The following is a 19,962-nucleotide window of genomic DNA, read 5'->3' on the forward strand; positions in this document are numbered from 1 at the left end:
AATGTTGGCTTTTAGTAATTGTCTAGGAGGAACCAAGCCACCCTAGCCCTAATTTTTTTTTTTTTTTTAAGGACAAAAATCCATAGATAAGGACTGGTATAGTTGGTTGGTTAATCCCATTAGAACACTAATAGTTCTGAACAGGGAAGCAGTATCTGGTGACAGTTTAGCGCTTTTATGTAACATGGCAATGTTTTGCCTAATTCACATTCTGAAATTTAGAACTATGTTCTTTTTTGAACTCTTTTTTCCCATTTCTCTGTATTTCTATTTTTAAATGTATATCCTACCCTTTTCTTAAATTTTCCTCCTCCAAGCTGTAGATACATAGATTCCTGCCATAAATCCCCCAATGCATTTATTTCCCTGATACTTTTTAAACCTTTTTTTTTTTCTTTAAATAAAGATGCAGTGAATTCCCCTTTCTCTGTGCCAAGGACCCGGAATTCTTTCCACCGATAACTAATGTCTCACAATTTCCTACCACTCTATCAAGTACTAGAAATCTCATTTCAAGTGAACTGATTATCAAAAGACTGAGATCTGAACAATGGCAAAATAATTAGTACTTCTTACCTCCAACTAGAAGTAGGCTTTACTCTCAGCATTCTTTTTATAAAGGCAAGGAAAGATAACAGAACACGGGGGGATTTGTTCAAACTACTCCCTGTATATACAAGCTGATCCATGTACACTGGAAATCCTTTCAAATAAAGGCCCCACAGCACAAACTCATGCACAAAGCAGTAACTCCACACTAGTTAACATCCCAGGGTGTTTCCAACTTACTCACAAACCCCTATGACCACCCCAAAAGTCCCCCATTTTATAGACAGGGAAACTGAGGTACAGAAAGTTTAGGCAAGTTACCCAAAGTCACACAGCTAGCAAGTGGCAAAGCTGGAATTCAAACCCGAGCAGCCTAGCTCTAGAGACTAGTCTGAATAACAATACCCTGTCACCAGTGTTGTTTCTATTGCTGTGCATCCACTGTTTGTGCAGTCACCAAGTGCAGACATTTCACATCAGCAGATGGCCACGGCCTCCTGCAGTGTTTATCTGGAGGTGACTAATGGCTTGGAGATGCCCACTTCTTCTGGCGTTTAGGTTCATGGCCACAAGTCACAGTGCCTGGGTATAAGTTATTTAAAGGGCAGGGAGACAGAGACAAGGACAAAAGTAACCAACCATCTCAATTTAAAAGAAACCGATCAAACAAGAGTTTATGATAAAAACTTTATTGTCTTAAATATCAAATGTTTTACACATCACTTTTTCTTCAGAAAGTTCCTATTAAAAAAAAAGAAAAAGAAAATAAAGTGTTTTGATTACTTAGGGCTGACTTACATTTCAGTATCTGACAAAAACTCAAACCCAAATTCATCTAGTTCACTCAGCTGCAGATAGGTCCTATGTCTAGCCCCTAAACCAATGGCACAATGCAACCAACTGTGGGATTCCTGAGTTTGGTTCCCTTAAGTTCTCAGAGTTTTCCCAACTCTCAAAACCAAAGCATTATGGGAGTAAAAGAGCTACTGATTGGCAAGCCTATTTTGCCAATCAGCCTAGTTGTTCTTGTAAGATGCAGTAGCCTCAAAGCTTAAAGAAAAATCAGGAAAGCAATAAAAGTACGACTGCCAAGAACAAAGGGGAAAAGAGGGATTTTTTCTATTTGCTAAAATTTGCCAAATATGGCTACAAAACTGGTAAACAAACCTTACTTGAGTGCAAAGCCCATTAGCCCAACTTGCCATGGAAATAAAATTTTGAATAAAAATGGGCAAGTCAATGTTCATTGTAAGCACACAGTAAAAAAAAAAAAGCAAATACATTGATCTGACTATATCACCAGAACTATTTCAAAAGGATGATCAGGAGAATAGAGAATGGAAATATTATCATTCAGAGGGAAAGGTCTCAGATGGGAAGCACAAACTCAAAGCTGTGGGGCCTTCAGGGAAAGAAAAGGAAGTCTGGTTAATATCAGGTAATCTCAGACCAAAGGAATCTAGACACAAACTGATGTGACTGCCTCTGATAGGAAATTATAGAGGTCTACCTTTCTTTAAGTCACTGATGCATCATTCAGAGGTGTACGTAAAAGAAACTCATGGTAAACAAAATAATTTCTTATTAGTCATGCATCTTCCCAGGAAAAAAATATACCAGCATGCCCCTTCCCCAAGTCAGCTAATGAAAACCTTCCTATGGTACGTATTCAAAGAAATATAATTCTGTAAAAATTATTCTAATTTTGTATTCCACACCCCCACCCCAAGTCTTCTGTAGTTTGCTTAACTTTTTTTAGGTAAAAGAAATATCCTCTAACTCCTATGCCCTTGCACCATTTTCTCTGTAGCTTTCATTCCCTAAGATTGTGCTCTGAATCTTATCTGCTATATCCTCTCACCTTTCACAGCCCCCAGAGGGTCTAGATTACCAATCACCGATACATAACAGATAAACCTGTGAGAGTTTTCTAACTGTAAACCTCAGAAGTCACTAGCAGTTAAGGTCCAGAAATTCTACCTGTATCCTTCAGGATTACTACATACACGGTGATGTTTTAAATAATGGGTTAAAGAATGTCCTTTTGATGGAGCTGTCCTGTAGAAGCATTTGGTAGAGCCTTGAATCTTCTTGTAAATAAATTTTGCCCACCATCCAGTCCCCGAACCACTGCTTGCTACATTTTCTGCTCGATTCCTATTTTCACATCTTGCACTCAGCTGCTTTAAAACAGCAAATCCCCCAGAATCCTCTGCTAAGTCCTGTTGGCCCAGATGGTTAGTATCCCAGAGCAGCCGTGCTCAGAGGGGGAGTGGGAAGGATGCCGCAGCACACTCCGTATTTCTATCCTGCATGGAAGGAGGTCCTGATGGAAGGAAAAGTTGACTGTCACTGGTGCATATTAGGTCATCTTCCATTTACTTGCACTTGCACTTCTATCCTGCCCAATTCCCCCTCCACCAACAGTATACGTTGATTTCTGAATCCTTGATCTCTTCAAGTGTTTCTACCAAATGTTAGAACATTTTTTGTTGGTTTCTCCGATTCCATTTTTTAAAAAATATTTTTTTAGAGCAGTTTTAGGTTCACAGCATCTAATTCCATTTTGAGCCTGATTTTCCCAGTTTTCTCTGAATTTGAACCACATCATCCTAATATGACTTTTAAAATAAATGATGCTAATAGGCAAACATAGATCTTGCACTTGAAGCTAAAATTTGTTTCATGTCTCTTTACTAGACTGAAGGCTTCACAAGAGCAGCTTCCAGTCTGTTTTAGTCACTCCTGTATCCCCAGTGCTCCCCAGTACCTGGCACACAGGCACTTAAATGTTTGAATGAATAATGAACTCTTATTCTAAGATTCAAACTGCATAGCCTTCAAGAGAGTAAACGTTCCCTGTAATATAAGACTTCCTTGAACTTTTGCTCTGCCTTCACCACAATACTGACAGTGCAACAAAGAACATAATAAACGCTTAGAAACCATTTTTGGGGGCATACCTGATACAAAAAAGCCGTGTCATAATCCTTCTACCTGGGGAAATCTAACGATTTGGTGCAGGATAATTCTCAACCAACAATAAAGGTGAGTCTTAGGACCACTCCACACATGCCTATCTCCAGGAGAGACGTTTTCAGACTTCCCTGCTGTCCCCCTCCTTCCACTTTTATTCCCCACCCAAATTTGATGCCTCTGCTATTTGGAGAAACTAAGGCACAAGAGAAAATCAAGCATATCAAAGGTTCCTCCCCTAAGTTCTTTGATTTACTCAAAGAACTCCCAGTAACATCTACCAAGGGACCACAAAGGTAGAGAATTTGAGCCATGATTTTACGTTTCTGGTTCTCAAGGACATGCTTTGAATTTACTTTGTTGTTAACAGGAAGTGGCATTTTTAAATCTTTCAAAAAGAAAGCTATTTTTATTTTACAGAACTAAGTTAACATTCATCTTCTCGGAAGGGAACTCTTGAGAACTCTGTCTCTTTCTAGTTCAGCCGTGGACTACACTAAGTCACCAAATTCAAAGGAGATATTTGGCTTTTTGGTATCTGTGCTAGAGAATGCATAATCCAGTTAGCTTCTCGTATGATATGTTACCACTGATAACTAGTTTGAAATATGCAGCAGTTCAATTATCCTGCTTATACTCTCTGCAGGTGGCAAAGAGATAGGAAAAGGAAATCAGAATGTACTGCAACTCTTCTGGCCAGTTACTTGCAAGGCTGTTTTTTATATACATAAAAACCACCGTAACTGAAGACTACATCTGTAGATATAAAAATTGTTTGCTTTTTAAATCTATGTAAAATTAACTGTAGGATATCTATCACACATGTATATATACACATGAACTGATGGTTAAACCAACTAAATTTTTATGGCTTTTACTAGGGAAAGTAAGCTGTGCTAAGGGAAAAACAGGCAGATTCCACCTTAGCTGGTTATCGTAGAATCAGTGACACAAAGTCTCATATATCTTTCCATGTAACTCTCTTACTGGAGAAATGCTCTGGGAAAAAATACAAGGTGTGTGTCTCCCTTCAGTATATATGGAGACAAGGAGCTCTGGAAAGTTCTGTAGGCTGCAAGGCAGGACAGTTTTCATACACACTCACCATCTATGTAGTTCCCTTTGCAACTGGTAATCTTTATATGTTAACGGCTAAAGCCCAAACTGTGGGATGAAGGCTACTGGCTGATGTCTGGATGCCTAAAGAGGTACGAGTGGAAATAATTCTTACCAGCTGCGACGGCAAAATCTATAGCCTAGGTATAGCTGTCTGGTTACCAAGCACATTCTTATACACAGGAACCAACTAAAGGGAAACTGCAGAAGTCATACAGGTAAATCTTCTCCTCTCTTTGGTGAATAAACAGATACCACCCTTGGAGGTACGTGCTGACCACAAGGCTGTCCATTACCGGTTATGGCAAAGGAGCTATCCAGTAAAGCAGCCCATTACTGGTTATGGCTGGCCATTATCAGTTCTGTTGGCAACCAGAGGAGTTCACAATGATTTTATCCTATCCTTGGAGAAGTTAATCTCTAATTTCTGCACTTTGAATAAAAATTGAAAATGAAGGTTCACTAGTGTCATGTTCCTGAATTCCTTTTGTGTTTTACAACTGCTAAATTTAAAAATGATTTAAAATCTTGACAATGTCAACAACTTTACTTTCATACAAACGATGGACAGGAAGATTTAAAAAATCAAAAGCAGGGCTTCCCTGGTGGCGCAGTGGTTGAGAGTCCGCCTGCCCCTGCAGGGGACGCAGGTTTGTGCCCCGGTCCGGGAAGATCCCACATGCCGCGGAGCGGCTGGGCCCGTGAGCCATGGCCGCTGAGCCTGCGCGTCCGGAGCCTGTGCTCCACAACGGGAGAGGCCACAGCAGTGAGAGGCCCACATACCGCAAAAAAAAAAAAAAAAAAAAAAAGCAAAAGCAATTATAAGTTGAAAGATAAATGATGAAAAAGGACAAGCATATTTGGCAAGTGGGTTAAGCTCAAAGTATTCCTAATAAGAATACATGTACAACGATAGGCCTATCCAATTTTCTCCTAGAAATAAATATACATATACATACAATAAAAGCTATCGTAATGAAACCTTTTCCAGACTGATATTCTATATCCCACCTGGGATTGACTCCCAAATCTCCACACTGTGAAAATTCAGTGGCCAAGCCTCTGAACAGTAGTCAGAGGAACTGCTAGTACAAAAAACCTCTGAGGCCCATCTTCATACAGAAGGCCTTTTTGGAGGAGTCTACTGTCATAGACTCACCCCACTTTGTAACCCTATACTCACCCCACTTTGTGACCCTAAAGATTTATAAGCTTAGAATAAATTCCCAAGCATACCCATAACGCAAATCAGGGGCCCATTGCATTGCTACTAAATTTTGCTTCAATCATAGCACCACTACTTAATTACAGTCACAGCTCTGAGAGTCGGTTGACAGAAATCCTATAAGCAGGTTCCTAGTGCATCTTACATCTTTGGTGTAGGGCAGGCAAAAGGATCTACAGCACATGATTGTCTAAAAGAACACTTTAAAGACAATCTGGCTAACCTGTTCTGAGCGCCCTTCTGAACACAGTAAACTACAACTCTTTCTGTCAACCACTCCCTAACTTCAGAGGGTCATGAGGAATCTATGCAACTTTCCATCATATCACTCAGGCTCCTAACACACATACGAACCTCACAGCTAAAAGAAAGAACATGGAATAAGGTAAAAGAAATGTCTAAGTGCCCCCAAATCAAAAATTTTAAAACTCCTGAGATATGAGCCTCCATTTTGATTGTGCTCAATGACGTGAATTTTGACAGAAAGAATAAGCTTTTAAAGAGAGTAAGACTTTAGACAAAAATCACTTAAAGTTAAAAGTTCACAAATCACCCTTTTGAAGCTTCTGTTTCAAACACATTGCAAATTATAACCTGGAATAGGGAATTATCATTCTCAAAATTCTCTTCAATAAAACCAAGATTTCAGATTCCTGCTAGGTACTTAAGAGGGTTTATTTTCCACGAAAAAAAGTATCTAAAATCTACCCAGTAGAATTATTGCACAGTGGGGCCCACAGGACAGTGATTTCCAAGGGCTAGTCCTCATATAAAAAAAGGCCACAATAAATACATCTATATACTATGCCCCACTCTAACTTGACATGTGTAAACACAAATATGACGAAACCTTGCTTAAAAAAAGAAACTCCTGAGGAAAGAAAAGGATGGAAAACTCTACCAAGGCCACTTGAGTCAGAAACTCCAATTACTATTTCCACTGCCATGAAAGACACTCACCAAATACACTGACCATTCCAAGCACCAAGATAAACCAGTGACAAGGTTATTTATCACACTTGAATATTTCACTCAGATCACAGCTCAAACTGAGCTTTAGAAGAACTTCCTAGAAGAAGATGAGTTTGGAAAGGAAGTAAACTGCTGGCAACCAACCCACTAGCTGAACATAAGCTCATCATTAGTCGTTAAGGGTTGAGCTGTGATCAGTGAGATGCTACCAAACCCAGTCACTAGTTAACTCCAGTGTTTAGGCCATTATTTTTCACTCACACAGTTCTTGAAACATCACCATGACATTTGCAAATGGAATTACAGTTTCTTCTTTCTTTTTTTTTAATCTGGGTAGCACCATGGTTCGCGCTAATGTTAATTCCCTCACAGTATCCCACCCAAGGTATCTGGCAATCCATGCAGCAGCCTGTGATGTACAAAGCAGCCCAAGTTTTAAACCCTCCCAACTCATCCCATTAAAATGTCAAGTCCTAACCACACGAATAGAAACACACCACTCTAGGAGATATTCTTCAATTTCCTGTGACAACTGATGAGTCATAATACATAAAGCACTGAGTATGATTCCAAACACCAAACCATGTAATCAAGTTTGTAAACCAAAAATTGAGTCAACAAGCCACACCTTGCCTACAGCACAGACACAGCCAAATTATGAAGTTGATCTGTTTTTAGCTGCATGGGTGGTGGGATTTCTCACGGCTTCTGCTTTTTAAAGCATTCACTCTCATTCTAGAACGGTATGCTATACACAAAACCACCAATTTCATTCCAGAATACATCATCTTAATGTTAATAAAAAGCTCCTGTATGCACATACTGCCAATACATTTAAAAAGGCCCAAATTTCAACAAATAGAATAGACAAATTCATCAGACAAGAGATCATAAATTACTTTGGCCGAAAAAAATCTTTAAAAAAAATCTGGCTCAACATTCTGCTTGCAGGTTTCTACATATACTGTATATGTGGTGAGTGTGTATGTGTAGATATATAGCTTTTTGTAAGGGAATGGAGTATGGTCTAGCCCACTTTTCCATGGTTATGTAGGAACTACAATGTTCTTTGCTAGCAAAACAAGAAGTGCAAGGTCTGCATTTCCACCAACTCGATGCAAAGCCCCAAGAGCTTCCTGCAAAGTAAAGCCGGCACGGAGAATCCGGTCAATGTCCGCAGCAGGAAAAATTAATGGTGCAAGAAAGGAGGGACTTGATGATGGCTGGCTGGTAGGTGGTACAAATTCTAGAAGTGGCCCTGCAGCTTCAGAACAGACATTTTCTCTAGTCTCAGGCCTGTCTGTCACTGGATTCTGTGTGCCCTGGCCCAAATCTTTAACCAATATGAAACTGGATGACAAGGACTCAGTGTGCTCAGAAGTCTGATTGAGTGCATCCTCCTCACCTGCTAAAAGTCTGGGTGAAATTTCTGCACCAAAGGTGCAATGTAGTTGACTGGACGTTTCAGCTGAGGCTACAGTGACAGAACTGCTCTCATTTACTGACTCCTTAGACTTGGGGACACCTTCCCTATCAGTTAATACACCATCACCTGGACCCCTGAAGTTAATATTTTCTTCATCTTCTACTCCAGCGTCAGTTGAAGTGTATGTTAATTCTTCTGTCTTCATTGTTACAGATGTGGCCTGATGAAAGGAGACCTGTGAACAGTGTTCACTCTGGGTAGCTGTAAGATGCTCATTTTGGGTCCATCTCTCAGAAAGGTCCTTAATACCTGTTTGGCCCTCAGTTACCGTCTCTGATCGACAGATAACTTCTTCTGATGTGTTTTCTGAAGCTGGTTTACTACTAATGACCAAAAGTTCATGAAGTTCCTTCAAGGCTGCCGTTACAGATGAGCAAGATTCCTCTGTGGACTCTATGGATGGCTGACAACTGCCACAGAGGCTTACTAAAGAGGAGGGGCAACTCCCGTATTCTTTACTTGTTCCAGACATTTCAACATTACTTTCTGGAAGCTGTAAATCCTGAGTGGAAATGGAATTACTCAAAATTTCAGAGGAAGGGTTACATTTTGATGTTTCTACTTCCATCAAGGGATTATCTAAGGTGAGATCAGATGCACCGATGTTCTTGACACTGGTATTCTGACCACCTGCTGAATTAAGCACAGCAGCTAGGGACTGTTCAACTATATCTACTTCCATAAGTGTTTCTGAACTTGAGCAGCCAAAGCACCCTGAAGGTAGAATATTTTTCTCTGTACCCGAAAGGTCCACAGTCTGCTCTAGCCTGTCTCCTTCCATTGTAGCTTCCGAACCAATACTTCTTTGTTGATCCTGTTGCCTTTCTCCAAGAAGTTCAAGGTCCCCTGTGTTACAGAGACGTGCTCGGTCATGGGGAGCATTCTGCTGTATAACCTCATGCTGTCCAGTCCTCGGTTCTTCATGCTGCTGAAGGCCACTCGCTTGACTCAGGTCCTGATATTCTGGATGCCAACCCTTTTCATCTTTAAGCCTCTGTGGTTCTTCCATCCCAGTGACAGATAAACTAACTTCCTGTCTGGTGTGGAGATGAGATGTGAGGCCCTGGGTGCTTCTTTCAGCAGATTTCTCTAGATTACCTGCAACAATGGCTTCTTCGAGTGAATTCTGCAAAGGCATAGCTGGCCTCTGGTCTGCTGGAGCACTGTCTGCTGAAGAAACACAATCAGAAAGATCCTGTAGAGGAAGATGTTCTTTCTTTTCACAGGTTACCTGGAATTCAGCTGAAGCCTTCAAAGCCTTCAGAGCTTTAGGTTCAATGCTGTCTGGGTCGCTGGGCTCAACAGGGCAGACTGAAGCAGAGACAGAGTGAGCAAGACGTGAAGGATTACCAATCTCAGGACTCTGTCCTGAAGGATGGGCTTGATGGTTAAATCCATCTGAAGTTGGTAATGATGACATTCCCAGTGAGGTAGTTTCTTTACCGCTTTTCTCTACACAGAACAACAGTCAAAGGAAAAAAGATTAATTAGCAGGTTACAAAGTCCACTAAATTATCAGAGAACACAAATCTAAACAGGACAGAACAAAATCAGGTCCTTAAACTGGGGTTTGTCTTATATTTATAGACTTTATACAAGAACCACTCTCATCGTGGTGGACAATTTAACATCATAGCATCAGAATAAGAGGTAGGCATGTTCTTAACAAAATATGTGTACTGTAATTCAATATTTTTATTTAAGTACCACATAAGGGCTGAGTTAGTGCTCAAGACTGAAGGACATTTATGTATCTTTATTCTCAGTGGGTTCAGAACTCTAGAATAGTTTCTCCAAGTGTGTTTTCTCTATCACTTGCCCTAAAATCACCTGGGATGTTTCCTAAGCATGCAGATTCTGGATACCATCCTTGGGATAAACCCAGGAATTTGTTATTTTCAGTAAGTTCCTCAGGTGATTCTTAAAAGCACAATACAATCTTGAGGATTTCAGTACTAGAATGATTCTCGTGCCAATTCTCTTTCAGAGTGTCAAATGTGAACACTGAGAAGTCTAAACCAGGTATATCTGAGACAGAGCAGGAATTATAAAGAGAAATAAGAATGTGATACTACTCAGGGACCTTCAGAAGACAGATAAATATTCATTATTTATCATTATTTATCATTATTCACAAATAAACATTCTATTTATTTCTATCCAAACATTCCAAAAACTATATGAGCTTGACTCAGAACAAAAGAAAGCGCTAAAGATCAAACAGATTAAATCCCAATTATTATCTTACCAAATAATGCAACTTTAAAAAGGATTATCAGTTACTTTATCACAGCAACAACTAAGTGAGAATATTTAAGTACTTTAAGGGCAGGGAAATGTGGGCAGGGGAGGGCAGTGGAGGGATATAGTTCATAAATTTTCCAATAAGCAATAACAATTTAGATCCACTGCAACTTACTGACCACTCATAAAACATGGAAGGATTAAATGCCACACCTCAATGTAAACATCATGATGTCATTAAACATCAGTTCCAACTCTCCTTTTGCCACTAATCCAATTAAAAATTGACCTCTATGCAATTATTACAAGATCTTTAATTGAAAGTCAAAGGCTGGTAACAAAAATGACATCACAATACAAACTATTAGGACAGATGCAACTCAAATGCTTCATGTTGACTGTACCTTAAGAAGTCATGAAGCAATGCAGTTATGATTCAAAAGGCTCTAAATCATTCTAATCCAACACAGGTTAACAACTTGAAAAGATAAAGCACTATGTCAGGAAGTTACTGACTTCTTGTGAAATAATCTTATAGTTTAGGGATAAACAGGAAAACAGCATATATCTCAGTGCAAACTATAATTCATTAGAGTCTAGAAACACAGTTTTCAGTTTTATTTATCAATCTCTAAGGCTGACTCTGAAAGAGGTTCAATTTTGAGTTAATGAGAACACAAAGATGCACTGTAGTCAAATATCCACGTTATTAGCAGCACAGAGGTGGGCAAAGGTAATGGCCTTCTGGCAACGGTATGTCAGTTATAACAGCTGGGGGAGGTGAAGGTGAACATGACCTCAAAGTACTCCGTACTCACTATGAAAGCAGCATATAGTCCTCCTGTAGCTGAGATGCTCAGTTTCACTGGCCTAAGTCCTACATGTAGGGGAGGACTGGGTCAGTACTATAGGACAGGAGAAGAGGATGAGGTCAACGGACATTAATAATTAAAGATGGCTGCTTTTAACCCATCCTTACAAGGAAAATGAAAGAAAGAAGCAATTAAATGCTATATATCTAATTACAACCAGCCTGCAAACCCCTATAAAGTCCTAGGTTGGTAGAGTCTAAAAAGACCACTTTTCCTTCTTTTAACAGACCAGTCAGTGCACTCAGGCTGACATTTATCATATCTGCATACAGGGAGATGGAAGCAGAGAGCCTCCTGTGGAAAACTGTCAGGCTAGGGAGAGAGGGAAAAGCAAAGTTTCAGCTCTTGTTGGAAGATTAAACTTCAGCCCTGCCTACGTTATTGACTCTGTGACACTGGCCAAGTCACCTGGCCTGTTTCCATTTCTTCTTCAACAGAATGAAAATTTCAGCCCCTCTATAATGCTGGTAGTTGTGTGCAGTAATGTGAAAAATACACTTTCAGTTTTTCAGAAGAAAGGGACTTACAAAATCCCTAATAACACAGTCATCTCCACAACAAAGTGCTGTGATGCTAATATTCTTGATTTGATATTCACAGTGGTCATTTGTTTTCGCTGGGATTTTTTCCCCCTCGAACTGTTCTAATGACTGATAAAATTTTAAATAGGAAACCATGCTTAGATATGTATGTATGCCAACATACAAATACACATACAGGCTAGTTGTAACCAGATTAAACAAGGTGAAATGGTGAATGACAGAAGCTAAATTCTAGAACTGCTGAGGATACGAAGTCTTTCAGACCACAGACGATGACTGGGTGGAAGGCTTAACGTGGTGTCTATAAATACCTGGTCTGGGGCCCACTCCAGCTGCAGTACACACACACTACATGCATCATGGCTTCTGACGCTCTGTTTGAATTAGGAAACAGACAAGCAAACCTTGGGTTAACAATGCAAACCACACAGCATGCAGGGTTATAGTCTCCACTCCTTTGCCATCTTTAAGAGCAGGAACTGGTAGAGTCAAAGTGGGGGAACGTTCCTGTAGTTTGGACATCAAAAAGATTTGCTGGTTGCTTTAATTCTCTCACAATACATAAAGCAATGTGTCAACTTCAACAGATTTTCAACAGAACTTGGAAAGAAATTAACTTTACACACCTACACAGAGAATTCATGGGCAAACATGTGAAATAGGTGAAAAAAAAGTAGATCCATAGACAGAATTACATGATATGGAAATCTTATGGAGTAAAGGTGAGCAAACACATATTATAGAAACTTTCAAAGTTTCTTTTTCAGTTGAGATTTATTTTTAGAAGAAAAACAAAACAAACCTGATTACTTATCCTGGCTTACCTTATTTTTTAAAATATTCTGAATTATTACTTTTTTGAATTATTTTTTAATCAATAGAAAAGATAAAGATATTCTGCTATAGAGTATCCACCAAAGAGACAGTTTTTAGCAAAAATATGTTCACCTACTATGTCTAGGGGTAGGTGATTTTTATAATAGTGGGAAGCTGATGTTCCAAACAAATAGAATCTGATGTTGAAGAATTACCTCACTCAACATTACAAAAATTAGCGCAAGCCATACATACACTGTCAGTAACAAAAGGTCACATGGGTAAAGAGCCACTTCCTTTTAATCCTTTAAAACTGGTACACCTCCTTCACTATGGCTGAAAACATCTGTGGTTTCTATTTTAATCTCTTCAACTTTTTATTAAAAGAAAGTAATTACTCAAAGAGGGTAACTGTCAGTAGGTTATAAAGCACTGCTACCATCAGCTAGTGTTTCTCAAGTAAAAGCACCAAAACTGTGGGGGGAACAACAGAGGTTTCACAAAATGATAACATACCCTCATTTTATTAATGTATAGTATTATGACTAAGCTGACAAGTTACCAAACAAAACAAAACAAAACAAAACAAAACAAAAAGTAAAACCTTCTAAGTAGATATGTCAAATTCATTCAAGTTTGCCTTGCGGGTAAGGTTAAAACTATTAATTTAGTCTTTCTCTGTCTGGTTGTTCAAAATTCTCCCCTTCCTACCAAATACTTAAATCACAACCCAAACTGTACTTCATATGTAAAACTGAGCCAAAAGGTGGTGGTGGCGCAGATTCTGAACAAAGCCAGCTTGGAAACTCCATCTGCTACTCACGCTCATTCTAAAGCATCTCAAGGCTAGACCGCCGGGTGTTCTCTGGTGATACACACTGGCAAAATCTGGCTGCTTACTGTTAAAGCTCTTATCTTTTTTGTCCTTAGGAGAAAGCTATTCCCTGAACTTGTAGCTCTAATACATTTTACTATATCAGCAAATGCAATGTGTGATATTAGTCACTAATGAGGAATTACAGCTCAAGACTTTAAAATAATTCAAACTTAAAAGTTAATTCTCTTTAGCTTCTAGAAAATAGATTCCAGAGTCACTGTTTTGTAACAGATGGGGAAAATTTATCCACAGAAGTGGGATTTCGGCATAACTGTGTCCCTCCATTTTACCCAGAAAACTTGGTTTGATCTTTAGAATTAAAGAAGCTACAACAACTGAGACTTGGGAAGAAAAAGTATTACGTAGCTTCATGTCGGTGGCAGCACTTTCAGTAGATATTAAAAAGCTTAGTGTTGCTTAGTCACAGACACAATGTCATCCTCCAAAATAAATGGGCCTAAGAAAAGAAGAAGAAAATGTCCAGGAAATGTTGAACTCAAAAGGAAGTTTCTGAAAAAAAAAAAAAAAAAAAAAAAAAAAAGGAAGTTTCTGCTTACAGTTATAATTTTCTTCAAGAAAAAAAAAAAAAAGACAAGATTCTTTAGGAATCCCACCAAAATGTGCCTAAGCAAAGAACTCCCCACTCTATCTTGCACACAGCAATGGACTGCTATTTCTGGATCTATTGAAACACGGGAGGTTTTCTGTACTGTATTTAGAGATGGGAAGAGGCAGTAAGAAGACAAGGAACATACCTACAACAGGACGATGAGACTGATTACGATTGGAAAGGTCCCTATTCCCCTCTGAAGCTCCAACTTCCCTGGCTGACCCACCAATAAGGAGTATTATTTAAGAGCCTGGCCACTCCAAATACCTGCATCCTCTACAGATTTTTGAAGGGCTTCTGCTAATTCTTGGTCTGCAATCTCCTCTGGCCGTACTTCCTCTCGCCCGGCCCCATATGCCAACCGGGCACACTCTGGTAACTCCCCCTCAGGAAGGAAGGTGGTCTTTGAGCCTGTGGTGCCGATCACGAGTACATTTTTCTTGAGGTCAATGGAACACTTAGAAAGAGAAACCAAACACTGATGATAGCAGATAGAACACGATGCAGGAAAATTATGATCTTGAATTTAAAACTCCATTCACAAAGAGCAACACTGACAGAGATGGCTCAAAAAACCAATTTTATCTAAAGTATTTAAACTTTAAGCTATGTAACATTGTTAGTTTAGAATCTATATCTATATATATATTTAAAATATCTATTCAATTTATTTATTTGTTTTTGGCTGCGTTGGGTCTTCGTTGCTGCGCACTGACTTTCTCTAGTTGCGGCAAGCAGGGGCTACTCTTCGCTGTGGTGTGTGGGCTTCTCATTGCAGTGGCTTCTCTTGTTGCGGAGCACGGGCTCCAGTAGTTGTCGCACGTGCGCTCAGTAGTTGTGGTGCGAGGGATCTAGAGAGCAGGCTCAGTAGCTGTGGAGCATGGGCTTAGTTACTGCACGGCATGTGGGATCTTCCCAGATCAGGGCTCAAACCCGTGTCCCCTGAATTGGCAGGCGGATTCTTAACCACTGTGCCACCAGGGAAGCCCTAGAATCTTTTTTAATATTTAAATTGTACAGCAGAATGATCTTTATGGGATACAGTTTACACTTCTTTGTCAAACACAGCAATTGTTCATGTCTGAATTCAAATGTGATACATATTCATTGTACAAAATTTGGAAAACTGCACGCCATAATCAGCAGCCACACCTTTCAGAAACGTATCAGTGACTTTTTAAAAACTAAAACTGAGACATACCATTTATATAGGTCTACATTTTTGCTTCTTGCTTAGTGTATAAAGTACAGCTTATATTTAAAGTCTATGCCAATGGTCTCAAAAGTGATATATGGACAAGACGAGCTCTACAAAAGTATTATGTATTTCATACTTATGCTATCCCCTTTTTCAGTATATATATATATATATTTTTTTAATTTTTTTTAATTTATTTTTTATTTTTTTTGCGGTATGCGGGCCTCTCACTGTTGCGGCCTCTCCCGTTGCGGAGCACAGGCTCCGGACGCGCAGGCTCAGCGGCCATGGCTCACGGGCCCAGCCGCTCCGCGGCATGTGGGATCTTCCCGGACCGGGGCACGAACCCGCGTACCCTGCATCGGCAGGCGGACTCTCAACCACTGCGCCACCAGGGAAGCCCATCAGTATATTTTTATAATTACTTAATATAGGACAGTTACACACATATATTTTGAATCCGTAAAGCTGGAGACTGCTAGTCTATACCATGACTTAAAAATAGCAATAAATAAATAAATACATAGGGAAAGATTAGCAACAAGTTAATAAATCAGGTTTCATTTATATGTGCATTCGCTCATTCCTTCTACTTAAAACTATGCACCTTGATTTGAGTATCAATATATTTCAATGGGAATTTAACACTAAACATTTAAGAAAGAGTATTAGTGTGCTTGCTTAGGCAGCACATCTACTAAAACTGGGACGACGCAGAGATTAGCATGGCCCCTGCGCAAGGATGAAACGCAAATTCGTGAAGTGTTCCATATTTTTATATTACTCAGCCATAAAAAAGAACGCAATGCTGCCATTTTCAGTGATGTGGATGGACCTAGGGATTGTCATTGTCATACTGAGTGAAGTAAGTCAGACAGAGAAAAACAAATATATGATACTGCGTATATGTGGAATCTAAAAAAAAATGGTACAAATGAACCTATTTATAAAACAGAAACTGAGTCACAGATGTAGAAAACAAACTCATGGTTTCCAAGGGGAAAAGGGTGGGAGGGATAAATTGGGAGATTGGGATTGACATATACACACTACTATATATATATCGATAAGATAGGTAACTAATAAGAACCTACTGTATAGCACAGGAAATTCTATTCAATACTCTGTAATGACCTATATATATCGATAAGATAGATAACTAATAAGAACCTACTGTATAGCACAGGGATTTCTATTCAATACTCTGTAATGACCTATATGGGAAGAGAATCTAAAAAAGAGTAGACAGCTGAAGCTAACACAACATTGTAAATCAACTATACTCCAATTTAAAAAAGAAAAAAAAGTATATTAGTGACATAAAAATGTTGACTAGATATGAAACCTTGTTGGGAAAATTTTTACTACCCAAGAGCACAATTGCTTCTTCAATGAGTGAATTTTATCTTTAAACAAATTATTAGCCTTCGGAATGGAAATATAAAAATCACTGCAGATGAAAATATTTATAAATCATTCTCCCTGTACTAAATAAACATTTCCATTCCCAACATCTTACGTACACCTTTTTCCTTAATCTCGAAGCTCTTCTCCCCAAGTATTGTCTGACCAGCTACTAAGGATTTACTAAACTTAGGCTCGCAGTAAAATCACCATTGTGTATTATGTACATCTCCCTACAAACCCATCAAAAAATTACTTGAGGCACTTCCCTGGTGGTCCAGTGGTTAAGACTCTGCACTCCCAATGCAGGGGGCCTGGGTTCAAGCCCTGATCTGGGAACCAGATCCCACATGCCACAATCAAAAGATCCCGCACTTGGCAGCGAAGATCCCGCATGCCACAGCTAAGACCCAGAGCAGCCAAATAAATAAATATTTTTTAAAAAATGTTTTAAAAAAATGACTTGAGTTCTAATCAGAAACTAAAAATTACACAAGGGAACCAAATTGTCCAGTATAGTCTCAAAACAGATGGCAAGATTCAACAGATTCAGAAAGATTTCACAAAAAGGTTCTATTTCTACTGATACAGAATTTCAAACCTTGTATGACAACATCACCAATTAAGGACCTTTCCAGGTTTGAAGTCATGCTTCTTAATTTTCCAGTATATACAACCATGATGGAATAACCATTTAACACAAAAAAAGCCAACGCAAAAAGAAAGTGAAGCTCTTAATTACCTGATGCCGTTTCAGCATGTCCAGTCCCAAAAGCATGTCCATGGGCTGTTCCTCAAGTATAGAGAAGGAACACGCCAGGAAATCTCCTTCAATTTGAACCTGAGCTAAAGCACATGAAGAAAGGAAGAGGTTACTGATTTTTCCAGCGAAGGTCTGGAAATGTAGCTATTATTCTGTGTCTTTCTTCCTGCAATCAGTCAAAGTCAAGCCAAAGCATGCAAACAAGTGAGTTAAGGATGAAAATCCAGTAAGACCAATAATCAGGTTAAAAGCCAATGAAGGCACCAGCTCCTAAAGTGGATTGGGTAGAACTACTGCCCACAAGACCTGGCTTGATATATGATACACGCTCAGCTGGTGAGGAAAGCTGGCATTAAGAATTAAAAAAAAAAAAAAAAAAAAAGAAAAAAAAAAAACCAAGACCAATTCCTTCAATATTAACCACCTGCTTCCTGTACACTTACAAAAGGCTTTCTAAAAGGAAAATAAAATCAGTACACTTTAAACCTTTTAAATTAAGCTCCAAGAAGTAAACTGTTTATTACTGCCTGTTATAACCAAGTTTCTTTGCTTGAAGTCTCCTGCCTTGCCTCTTTCCTCAATTACTCCTCTTATTTCATATGTAAGATGTTTTTTTTAAAAAAATGACTTTGTCATTAACTATGTCTTACGAGCAGAAAAGTATATGAAATATATATATATATATACTGTATATATATAGTATAAAGCATAATAAAACAAACACCCATGCATCTATTTCCCAGGTTAAGAAGCAGAAGACTAAGAAGTTTCCTGTATGTCCTACTGATCATAGCTTATTCTTTGCCGCCTCCAACCCTCCCAACTGTCTTGGTTTTTATGTTAACCATTCCCATCTTTTCTTACCATTTTTCTGATTTCTAAGCAACATTTTGGTTAGTTTTGTGGTTTTGAACTATGACTTGCTTCTTTTACCCAAAAGATACTTTGAGATATTTTATTCCTGTGGGTGCACATGACTATATTTCTTTCGTTTATACCGCCCCTAAGAGTACTGTAATGTTTAAGACACCACCACTGATTTATTTATCCATTCTGCTGCTACGGGACATTTGGGTTGCTTCCAGTTTCTGCCGTTGTAAGCAATGCTAACGTGAGCATTCTTGCACTTGTCTCCTGGTGTGCCATGAGTGTCTCTAAGGTATACTCTAAAAACATACAGGGCTCTAGGGGATATTAGCTCAGCTCTACTTGATGCTGAATTATTTTCCAAAATGTTTCCAGGGGTTTTTGGAAAGTTCCCATTGTTCCACATTCTCCCAACACTCAATATTATTAGATTTAAAATCTGGCAAGTAATTCTCTATTCCCCTGATTAATGAGATAGAGCAATTTTTCACACTTATTAACCATTTGAGTTTCCTCTTAAAGTGCTTGTTCAAATGTTTCTGCCATTTTTTATATACCAGTTTTTCTTACTGAGTTGGAGGATACACAAACATATAGAATACATATATATTCTAAATATGAATCCTTTATTAGTTATACATGTTACTAAGTTCTTTCCTAGTTTGTGTTTGTTCACTTTCTTTAAGATGTGCTTGATGAAAAGTTCTTAATCTTAATCGGCTGTATTTATCAAATAATTTCCTTCATAACTTTTAAAGAACCCCTTCCCTACACAAGACATTCTCCTATATTTTCTTCTAAAAGCCTGACTTTGCCTTGCACATTCAGGCCTTTAATCAACCTTGAATTGACTTTTGTGTGTGATGTGAGACAGGGTCCCATTTCCAATTCATTTTTCCCCCATGGATACCCAATCGTCCTAGCACATTTCCTAAAACTTTCCCACTGCTCCATAAGACTTCCCCTCTCATTTATCAAGGTTCATGTTAAGCATGGGTCTGTTTCTGTTCTAGTCCTTTGGTCTTGGTATTATCTAGAAGGGGAAGTTATTCCAGAGTATCTTGACTACTCCTGCCATAAAGGGCCTACATAAAATTTAAAATTAACACATCAAGTCTCACAAACAAAACAAAACAATTTATTGGGGTTTTAAATGTATTACGACGACTCTGTTGACGAACGTGGGAGAACTACCACCTCCAACATATTGAAACTTCCTATCCATGGTGTAGCTCTCCTTTACTTAGACTACCCTTACTGTTATAAGGTTTTCTTGATACCTGTCATAGCCAAAGTTGCAAAATGGTACAACTTGTAAAACCAAAAGAAGGACACAAGGGACTGGTATTCTTTGTCTCCTATTATCTTCTCACTAAAAACCATGAGAAATCTAAGAACTCAGACTCTGAAGCAACTGGTTTGTGGTATTCTTACCCAATTTCAGT

General features: G+C 38.8%; 1 protein-coding gene and 1 non-coding gene across 15 annotated transcripts in view; one reads left to right on the forward strand and one right to left on the reverse strand.

The window, feature by feature from the left end:
- Nucleotides 1-1,222: 1,222 nt before the first annotated feature.
- Nucleotides 1,223-19,962, reverse strand: part of DDI2 (DDI proteasomal shuttling factor 2) — a 43,276-nt gene continuing 24,536 nt past the window's right edge. For 7 of the 14 annotated variants that reach the window (XM_022598414.3, XM_089900693.1, XM_022598416.3 and 4 more), the window contains 3 exons: nucleotides 17,630-17,733; nucleotides 14,553-14,742; nucleotides 1,223-9,776 (listed from right to left, as the gene is read on the reverse strand). In XM_022598414.3, coding sequence (XP_022454122.2) covers nucleotides 7,885-9,776; nucleotides 14,553-14,742; nucleotides 17,630-17,733 — 2,186 coding nt within the window. In that variant the 3' untranslated portion in view covers nucleotides 1,223-7,884. The other 7 variants (XM_022598419.2, XM_022598423.3, XM_089900727.1 and 4 more) reach the window with 7 other exon arrangements.
- On the forward strand, nucleotides 16,157-16,260 carry LOC115803886 (U6 spliceosomal RNA). The gene has a single exon (XR_004024687.2). It is a non-coding gene; the product is annotated as a U6 spliceosomal RNA (small nuclear RNA).

Source organism: Delphinapterus leucas, chromosome 1 (assembly GCF_059928025.1).
Source record: "Delphinapterus leucas isolate spDelLeu-1000000601 "Yukka" chromosome 1, BTC_Dleu_Yukka2, whole genome shotgun sequence".
Lineage (NCBI taxonomy): Eukaryota > Metazoa > Chordata > Mammalia > Artiodactyla > Monodontidae > Delphinapterus > Delphinapterus leucas.